Source organism: Nicotiana sylvestris, chromosome 9, assembly GCF_000393655.2.
Source record: "Nicotiana sylvestris chromosome 9, ASM39365v2, whole genome shotgun sequence".
Classification (NCBI taxonomy): Eukaryota; Viridiplantae; Streptophyta; class Magnoliopsida; order Solanales; family Solanaceae; genus Nicotiana; species Nicotiana sylvestris.
This window is the reverse complement of record NC_091065.1, coordinates 13,702,131-13,713,203: the sequence shown is the minus strand read 5'-3', so window position 1 is coordinate 13,713,203 and position 11,073 is coordinate 13,702,131. Positions and strand designations below refer to the sequence as shown.

The 11,073-nt window shown below is 32.3% G+C and overlaps 1 protein-coding gene across 1 annotated transcript; it reads right to left on the bottom strand.

Annotated features, from left to right (window-relative positions):
* Positions 1-704: 704 nt before the first annotated feature.
* On the bottom strand, positions 705-1,079 carry LOC104229187 (cyclin-dependent protein kinase inhibitor SMR9-like). The gene has a single exon (XM_009781770.2). The coding sequence runs from the start codon at positions 1,077-1,079 to the stop codon at positions 705-707; it is 375 nt and encodes a 124-aa protein (XP_009780072.1).
* Between the last annotated feature and the right edge of the window lie 9,994 nt (positions 1,080-11,073).

Genomic DNA, 11,073 nt, shown 5'->3' with positions numbered 1-11,073 from the left:
TTGGAGTGTTCAAATGGGAAAATCCAAAGTTTGTGTATCGGCTTTCAAAAGCTCTACAAATTTAAGTGGTCAAAAAGTTATTACGCCAAAAAAAAAAAGGCACTCTAGAATATATATCTATCTATCCCCTCTATATATAGAGAGAATTTGATCGACAATTAGAAATTGGGGAACGCAATTGGTTGATCATAACTTGAATTTCATTAATGCAAATAAAGGAATACTTTCCCTCTTACAAATATTTTAAGTACGCAAAAAATTTAGCAAACGGTATTAATATTTAAAGAAGTGAACATAAATGCATAAACCGGAAGACATGAGGAGAAAGATGAGAAGTTAGGGAAAACAGCAATAGAAAACTAACACATCCTAAATTTAGGAATCGCATAAAACAATGAGTAACCTTTTCAAATTTAATTCCGTAATTAATTATCTCTTATCTCTCATACCAAACGAGTCCTTAAAGAGCAAAGAGAATAACTTATACTAGTACTAGGATCATAAACTATCAAGCCTTTGGTGCAATGATAAGAGCGTGCGTTGTGTAGTTAGGTGTACGTCACCAGTTCGAAGTAGAGAGCGGGGTGTATTATTCACTGTGTTTCAAGCCTCCAAAATTTCTCAAAATCCGAAAAATAAAATCCAAAAAGTTGAGTACCATAGAAATTAACAAGTAGAACTTTTTCAAGTACATTAAAAATGTCTCAAACCGGAATATCCCTAAATGCAAAGAGTAAAAAGAGCTCTGAATCTGGTGGAGTGAACAAAGAAATGGGAGTTCTTTTCAATGAACTAGTATTACATGATTTTGATGAAAGTAGTCTTCTCTTCTTCTTTGGTGCTGGAGGACAAGTCTTGATTTCTTGAATTTGATATCTCTTTGCTTTTGGAGTTGAACAACAATATTCATTACTACTATTTGATCCATCAATCATAGTACTATTATTCTTCAATGAAGTTTTACATGGAGAAATAGTTGATATCTCTTCATTTTTCTTCAATGGCTGCTTCTTATGTTGTTGCTTTTGTGAGATTGTTGTTGATCTTCTTGTACTTCTTCTATAGCTAGAAGGACCCATTAAAGCGTGAAGTAAAGTATTTGCTAAATTTGGATTAAAAACTATTTAGAACTCTCAATACAAAGAGTAGACTTCAATTAGTAGAGTACCTAAAGGACCAAAATAAAATTTTTAGGCACAAATTTAAATTAATCAGACTCTCAATACAAAGAGTAGACTTCAACTAGTAGAAGGAAGTACCAAGAGTAGCAAAGCGAGATTTTTCGACGCGAATTTAAATTAATCGGATTCAAAGCAGATATCAAATACTGAACGAAAAAAAGGGATATGAAAAAGAAAAGAAAAAAAGGAAAATGAGGTAAAAGCTAGTTGAAAGAAGAATGCTATAGAGCTGTGTTGTAGGAAACAAAAAGAAACTTGATGAGGAGTTTGGGAGAATTGGAATAATGCGACTAGTTCATTTATAAGTGAATTCAACTAGGGTATTATATTGATTGATGTGGAAATATTGGGGCAGCTTGCCCGCTGCCCAAGAAGTGTTTGACAGTTGAAAACCTTAAATTGAGCAAAGTTCAAACTGAACGCTTCGAAAAAAGAAAAAATAATTAAGAAAAGAAATTGGACTCTTCGTTACATTTTCCTTTCCGAATTTAAGTTATATATTGTTAATGTAAGAAAATTTTATGTCATCGAGTTATATTTATATGTTAAAGCATAAAACATATTTTATTTAAGATTAAAAATATCACATTTTAAGAAGTTATCCTTTTAAAACTCTGTTTTTAACCTTCTCAAGTATTCAAAATTAGAATTAAGTTATATGCTTAGACAATGGCGGCGTCAGAAATTTAAACGAAATAAAGAAAACTTAACATGTCACAGTTGGTATTTAAACTTATAACATTAAGCAAATATTACATCTGTTTTGTCACTTCACTGAAATCTTCTTCTTTTTTAAAAAGGATTTAGCAATTCATACAGAACATAAAGAACTCATTTGTCTCCTCTTTGCAATGTGCACAATATAATTTTTCTACGAAGAGAATTCAATTGAACGCCTTGACTCTACATAGTTCCGTCCCTGCTCACAGTGAAATATATCTTTTACAATATCGGTACAGTAGTTTAAGTGCAATAGCAAGTTAGTTGTATAATATTTTTACCAAGTTAATTATCAATTAGTAATAATTAAAGGATTTGCATGTAATTATATTGTAAGTAGTTCAATTAAATACAGGGGCGGAGGGAGAGTAGTAGCTACGGTTTCGGCAGAATCCAATGACTTTGGTGCAAACCATGTATTTGTGTTAAGAAATTCATTGAATAAGTATAAAGTATTAATTTAGAACACAATAATTTAAAGAATTTAAAATCCGAACCTATAAACTTCAAATTCTGGCTCCGCCTCTGATTAAATAGATCTTATGTTATTACTGCATAAAAATTAAACTCTTTATTAAATTGTGTGTATTTTCAATAGAATAATATTAGTAGCTTTATGAAACGGTTTTAGTTTTTCTAAGAGAGAAAATGTAAAAACATATGGTAAACAGTATGCTATTTTAGGTTCATGTATTATTGTCGATAAGGTTCCACCCAAGACTAGTACGTCCAATATTTTTCCTGGTGCCATGTCAGGGAAATTTCATATTTAAAATGCAGAAAGAAAAATTAAAAAAGGATCAAATATTAAACCAATAAATAAAAAGGGCACTGAAATTGTAAAAGGAACAGTAACTGTTTTTGTTGGTCAATTTGGAAGAACATATTTAATAAATTATTACTAGCAATAAATTAACTAAAACTCACTTAGTCAGCCATTATATAATTATTTTAATTTTTTGGATTTATAATTTAGGACACATTGAACTTAGGATACCCCTTAGTTTAAGGCCAATCTTAATTAGTAGTAGCTCAATTTTATATGCACTAATTTTATTTTATTTTTGAAATTTGGTACACTGAGTTTTAATTTGATACCATTCTTTGTCTCAGATGTTTTTTGTTCTTTTTCCATGTCGACAAGCATAAGCTGAATGTGCTTAGATTTTCTTTGGCTTTATTATTGACAGAGAATACTAAATGGAGTCCACCCATTTCAAGAAATAATTGTGAATTACTTTATCCGTCTTATTTTATGTGATGCATTCTGACAAGCACAATGATCACGTCCAATTATGTCTTATGAAAAGGACATGCAGACATTACAAATATAATATGAGTATTTAGCCTAGAGTCGAACCCACAAGAAATTAACCTATCAATTACTATCGTTAGACTTACTAAATTCTACAGAATCAACTTTCCAAACGTTTTGAATAATAATTGAGAATGTTTCTATTAACTAAGAACGAATGTAAATAAGCAACTGAAAACTAACTATGATTAAGTTGCAAACAATTAAGAGAAGGTTCTAAGGTTATGATTTCTCCTATTGATGGAATTCCTTCCAATTATGCTTCACATAGATTTGCCTAATCGTCTCTATCAATCATGAGCACTCTTATTACCTTAAATCTCTCCCGAGTAGTCACGATAATTTACTAGACGCACTCTCCCGAGTTACGCTAGCTGACTTTGTTTCTTACAGCTCACTTTAGATTGCACCCAAGGCTTCGTTATCCCTAATCCCGCCTTTAAACTTTCAGTTATTGATCCCTTATATACTTTGGGAGTGGTGTTGTTCAACAATTACCTAAATATGCACTCTCTCCCGAGTCATGCACACTAAATACGCACAGCTAATTGAGGATCCTATCAATTAACTACAACAAAAATATAGTTGAACAAATAAGGATTAAACTGGGCAAACTATATTAACATAACAAGAAATTCATCCTTCAATAGGTTCCATCAAAACCTTAGACTAAATATTTAGCTACTCATAGTAGTGTTCATCATAACAATATTCAAATTCATCACAAATAGTAAAAACAAAAGGAAGAAAGGAAGAACTCGATGTTGAATTATCCTCCTTGCCTCTTGCCTCCCTTGCCTTGAACTAAGCTATGAAAACCTTGATAATGATTCCTTGGGCGAGCTGGACCTTTTATAGGTTAGGTGGATTTGCTCTCGAACTTCCAAGTTTACCCCTGAAATTTAATTTTCCCGAACTGGGCTAGCGCGCTCGCACTAGTGGACGCGCTAATGACCGCGCATATGGCCTATCATTCTGCCTCGACTTTCTGGGCTAGCGCGGTCGCGCTAGTGGCCGCGCTAGTCCAGGTCTTCATTTCATCTCTTCTTTCTCTCGTCTTCCCATGTACTCAGCTCCTAGGGGCTTTTCTTGCTTCAATTTAGCTCCAACCATAGTTTTAAGTCTTCATACATGCTACTCACTCCTACAACGTGTGAAATTCACAATCAGAGCCAATTTATCATCATTTAACTATATTATAACAGTGAAACATAATTAAGCTGGGGCATAAACAATCGCCAAATTACATAAATCTAGCCTATTATCACACAAATTTATAAAAATAAAAATTATGATTTAAAACAAATCATAAATATTTATGTTATTATCAATTATCTCATTAAATGTAAAATGAGAAGTTTAAATTAGACAGAGAGAGTAATATTTTAGGAATAAGTCCACATTTTTTTACAATTAGGCTCATGAAATTTGAGAAATACCATCAAATTTCGTATACAGTTATTTCTATAATTTAATATAAGTTTCTGACAATTAACATCAAAAAATATTTTCTTGAGTGAGATTTTTCATTAAAAGAAGAAAAAATAACTTTCTTCGCTCAGTTTAATATAATTTCTAAATTACAGAAAATGTTGAATAGTGAGACATAATTCCTTTTCTAAACGATTTTTGCTTCCATTCTTAACACACGTTATATTAAATTTACACTCATTAATATAAAGGAGTAGTATTCTGAACCCATTGTCTATTAATTCAAAATGTTTCTGTGGTCTTTTGGGAGAACTTTTGTGAGTACTAAATTAATTAAAACTCACTTAGTCAGCCATTATATAGTTATTTATTTTTGGAATTATATTTTAGAAAGGATACGTTGAGCTTAGGATACCCCTTAGTTTTAGGTCAATCTTAATTAGTAGTAGCTCAATTCTAATGTAACAGCACGTGTAAAAAAAAAATAGTCTGGTACACTAAGCTTCCTCTATGTACGAGATCCGAGAAAGACTCAGACCACAAGGGTTTATTGGATACAGTCTTACTCTGTATTTCTACAAGAAACTATTTACATGGTTCGAACTCGTGATTTTCTGGTCACATGACAGTAACTTTAGTAACAACACGTGTATTTTACTGAATTTGTTTGAACTTTGGTACACTAATATTCTCTTTCTGTGATATTTTTTTTGTTCTTTTTCCATGTTGACAAGCATAAAATGGGTGTGCTTAGATCTTCTCTGGCATTATTATTGACAGAGAATACTAAGTAGAGTACATCCCTTTCAAGAAATAGTTATCAAGTACTAGCACTTTAGGGACAGGTCCACATTTTCTACAATTAGGCCAATAATAGTGATATATTGGCTTCTTATTTAATCCCTCCACTTTAAATAATTTTTTGGTTCCTTTTACACATATTAAAAACTACATCTTTTAGTATTAATTAATAATATAATTAATCATATTAACCTTAACTTGTTCATTGAAATACAATAAATACTCATATACTCTTTACTCCAAGGGCAACTTTGGAAAAAAAAAAGTTAATTCTTTCTTGATATTTGAGAAAATAAAATATTATGGACCATGAAAAAAACTAAAAAATTAATTAAAGTCGATCGAAGGGAGTATTATTATGCCATGTATCTAAACAATATCACCATCGAAGATTGTGTTGCAGTGATAAGTACTCCATAACTAGAAGTTTTGGGTTCAAACTCTGAAAATAAAACCGCCTTTCATATGAAGTGTTCTTTCCGGCATGAATTCAAATTAATCAAGTTCTAAAGCAAATATCGAATACCAAATATGTAATATATATATACACACACACACTATCATATCTTTTTCTTTATAAAGAAAAAGAATCTATTACACAGAGAAGAGGAAAAGAAAAGAGACAAAAGACAGTGAAAATTGTACCTATATTTAGAGCCCGTTAGTATTGGCTGAATTTAAGTAGCTTTTAAGTACCAAATGCTAAAAAAAATACTTTTTAAGTGTTGAAACTTAATTTATCAATAAGTAGTTATATGTGTTGAATAAAGTGATGAATGTCACGTCCTTAGTCGTTAACTAAGTACACGTGCGGCACACTTAACAACTTGCTCACGATGTTGAAACTTATAGCCTGTTTGGCCAAGCTTCTCAAGAGAAAAAAGTGCTTTTTTCCCCAAAAGCACTTTTTCCCCCTAATTTGAGGTGTTTGGCCAAGCTTATTTGGGGGAAAAAGTGCTTTTGGGAAGAAGCAGAAGCAGTTTCAGAGAAGCAGAAAATAGTAGCTTCTTTCCTAAAGCAGAAGCAGTTTTGGCATTTCTTCTTACCTAAAATACCCTTAACAAAATCCATTATATACTAAAATAACCCTTAAACCTAATACTTAGGATATTGATTTATAAATATTTCTTCTTATTTTTAGGAGGACTTTCTAATATATAGTGACTTTAGGGGTAACTGCTTTTATATTTGTTGAAGGAATTTTAATATATTTAACTTATATTAAAAGAATTAAGTACTTTTTAATTTTATTTTCATATTTTACTTAAATAAAATGAATTTTTTTTAATTATTGCATGTAATAACAAAATTTTGATATTATTTATTTACTTATAATATTAATTATTAAGTAAATCTATTCATGTCCTTGTTCATAATTTGACACATAAAAGCACTTTCTAAAAAGTTTGGTCAAATACAAATTATTTTTCAAAAGTGCTTTTCAGACTGATTAGCCAAACACAAACTGCTTCTCTCCAAAAGTATTTTTTTCCAAAGCACTTTTGAGAAAAGCACTTCTCAAAATAAGCTGATTTCTCCAGCTTGGCCAAACATGCTATTAATTTATCAATAAGTAGTTATATGTGTTGAATAAAGTGCTGAATGTCACGTCCTTAGTCGTTAATTAAGTACACGTGCGGCACTTGACAACTTGCTCACGGTCTTGCACAACTTGTTCACGTTCTTACTATGCTAAGTTAGCCTTACTAAACTCAAGATCGCTAAAGAATGTTAGATAAGAAAGACAAGAGAAATTTGCGAAAGGAAGGTTTTTATTGTAGAGAACTTGATTGAATTGGTTGATGCTTTACAAATGAATAGCCCCATTTATATACTAGTCTCCTTGGGGCTAGTGAGTAAATAATAATTATTATACAAAGTTCTTATTATTTACAAGTATCTTCTCTAGAATATTCTACGTAGCTAGAATTTTATAAGGACTTTCCTTGCAATTACATAGGGTTCTAAGGTCTTTTGTGAGAAATCTCCATATTTCTTTAGAACCTTCCCATATGTAGGGCTGTGCATTTGGATCGGATATCTGAAATCCGATCCGATCCGCTGAAATTCGGATTTCGGATTTCGGATTTCGGATATTTGGATCGGATTCGGATTTGATTTATTAAAATTTCGAATTTTCGGATTGGATTCGGATTTGTATAGTTTGAACCCAATCCGATCCGAAATCCGAATTTATTAAGGGAAATATAAATTCTAATTTTATTTTTAGGGTTAGGTGCATACTTATGCTTCTGCAGTTCTGCTATGCTTCTGCCTTCTGCTATGCTTCTGCTCTTGTAAATTGTAACTGTTAGCTTAGCTATGCTTCTGCTATGCTTCAACTGGGAAATGGATTTGTGCAATATTGTGTACCTTTATGGGTTGCAAGTACAATGAGAATGTCAGCTTTAACCATTTACATTTTACAATACTATACTATTAGACATTAGTAACATATTTATTAATTGGAATGAAGCCAAAAGTAAAATCTTGAGGTACTGTAATTTATAGTTATTTGTTTGCTATATTTGTTCTTTTAAATGATATTGTATTATGTAACATCCATTATCCATATACAGTTATACACACTCCTTAATAATACATACAATCCGATCCGAAAATCCGATCACCAATCCGATCCGAAATTTAAAAATCCGATCCAATCCGATATAATTCGGATCGGATTCGGATTGCCATTTGTGGAATCCGAAATCCGAAATTTCAATCCGAAATATGCTAAATCCGATCCGATCCATGCACAGCCCTACCCATATGTGCTGGTCTATTTTATATGTAAGCTTCCATATGACAAAAATATTTGCCAAATGTCACCTACATGTCATGATGATATAACGGGCCATGACATGAAACTGGAAAAATAAAAAGTTGATGTGTTTGATAAAATAATTATTTTTTTCTATTTAAAATGACTTAATACCCTTAAAACTAGGGGTGTTCGTCGGTCGGACGATACAGTATTTAGACATTTCGGTCCGGTATTTTCGGTATTTGATTTCTTAAAATGCTATACCAATACCGTACCTACTTAAATTTGGTATATGGTTCGATTTGTCTCGTTTCATTTTCGGTTTATTCGGTTTGAATACTAACTAGTGCATAAAGTCATAGACTGTAATATTCTTAATTAAAGTACTCAAAAGTACAAAACAAAAAATGTTTGTTGACAGAAATTTTGTCCAAACCAGCAAATATCAACCCAAAGAGAGAAAACTTTTCATAAAAGAATAAATTTGATCATTAGAAATGTCTTGTTATTTACTTAGAGTTAATTGATGAACTTAGAGAATAAATGATAGTAAAATTCTAGATTTTTTGTATCTATGTTATAATTAATAATATGTGTATTATGTAATATAATATATATTTCGGTACGGTATCGGTATTTCAGTATTTTATTTTAAAATGCCAAATACCATATCTAGTACCAATTTTTTTTTGTTTTGTTTTAAACTTAAACCAAATACCACACCGAATATCAAAATATTGAATGTCCAATAACAAAATTTCGGCTTCGGTATTTATCAAATTATGCAGAGTCCTGCATAAAACCGTTAAACTAAAAGTAAGCTTATTACTGTAGTATTTTTAGTTTTAGATTAATTCAAATACCCCAAATTACTATGAGTATCGTTAAGTTATAAGCTGATTAGATAAACTTATTTTAACAAAATGCAAAAGGATTTATATAAATAACATATGAATTTAAATACGTGGAGGAAAGAAATTACAGCTAGTGCAATTTAAACTTTTGCTAAATCATCACAAGCAAAAAGCTTGACTTCCATTGGCTCCTCTAGCGAAAGAGCACAAAATTACTGTATTTCTTTATTCCCTATGAGGAGAGGAGAGGATAGAACGATAATGGAAGCAGAAAGAAAGTAAATGGAGTTAGGGTTTTTAATAAGGGAAGGGTCTAATTCTATCCAGATGTGATTAATGTTGTATATCTGCCACGCCATTAACCCTAAACAACCTCAATGCTGGTGAGATTATTGGAAACCCTGTCCCTCTACAGATTATTGAGTGTGTGTGTGTCTTCTTGAGATAATATCTATATAGTGAATGCAGCAATAAGTTTATTCAGTTGCAGATATTTAGAACAATGAACTCTAGTGTAAAGCCTTCATTTGTTGTGATGAAGGCAATTGGATGAATCGCATACATTCTAATTTGGGATTAAGGTGTAGTTGATTGATTAATTCTTGTTATCACATTACAGTATTAGAGCTTCATACATTGTAGCTTTCTTTTTTCCAGAATATGCTTGCCAATATTAGAAAATCTCAGGGCCTCCCAAGATATCATAGCAGACACCATACAATGCACATTTCTTTAATAATAATTCAGAAGGGGAGTCTTGGTGTAACTGGTAAAGTTGCTCTCATGTGACTGAGAGGTCACAGGTTCAAGCCGTGAAAACAGCCTCATGTACAAATGTCTTGGCGTAATTGGTAAAGTTGCTGCCATGTGACTAGTAGTCCGCCCCTTCCCCGAAACCGCACATAGCGGGAGCTTAGTGCACCGTTTTTTTTTTTCCCCATTTAGCTACGATTGCTAACTTTTGATGATATCTTACTTGTTTGAGTTCATTACAATATAGAATAGAAAAGAATATGTGGAGAATGTGTTTATGCAATGACTACAAACTGTTACAACGAAGCTATCAGCCAAACTTGCTCGGAAAAAGAAGGGTATATTCACCTGTCAAAAACAGGGAGAAGAGATATCCTATATTCACACCTAATATTAGTCGAATTATCATTGTAAAACCCACGGAAAAAAGGACATCAACTTGAGAAGCTAGCTCGTGCAAACGGCGAACTAGTAACCAGCCAATATTTTCGTAGAACACTAGGCAAAGATTTGATCTTGAGAGGCTTGCTCATGCAAATGATGGATATATATGTGCTAATAGAGAAACAGCAAAAGAAAACAATCAAAAAAGAAGAACAGCTAAAGAAGACGAGTAGTACTCCGAGGCACGGCCTTGCTATTCATTTAAAGCTCCCCAGCATACACTACAAACATAACGGTAACTGCTTGAGGTAAGATCTCATCTAGTTTAGATTAAAGACGAGAATTCACCGGGAAAATCAACCGTGTGTTCGGCCTTGTATCTCCCTTCCGCAAAAAAATCAAAACAGGTATGATTATGAAATCTGGAAACCAATTCATAGTAAAGGTCATGACTGTCAGGGTCCTATTTCTTGGCGCCAAAAATGGGCAATTGGGCGCCAAGACAGGCAGTTGGCATAAGCATGCTTGGCACGTTGAAGGAAAATGTTATCTTGAAGGCAGTTGGCATAAGCATGCTTGTACTCCTTTTGCAAAGTATTAGTTGGTGTTTTCTTCTGACATGACTGAATGTGGTAAGTTTTCAGCTAATTATATTCTTAGTGTTGCATTAGTTATGTGGAGATTATATTTTCTTATATGGCTAATCAAACATTGTACTGATGCGGCCTAGCTAGCAACGCCATTGTGTAATTCTATGATGGATTTCATGCGAAATTATTTTACTGATGTGGCCAATCAGATGATCCCTTAGGGTACCTGTAATAACTTTTGAGAGAGCGTTAAGTTGAGAATCATTTATTAGAACAG

Coding starts and splice junctions, on each gene's coding strand:
- LOC104229187 (XM_009781770.2), bottom strand. CDS start 1,079: ATGGGTCCTTCTAGCTATAGAAGAAGTACAAGAAGATCAACAACAATC.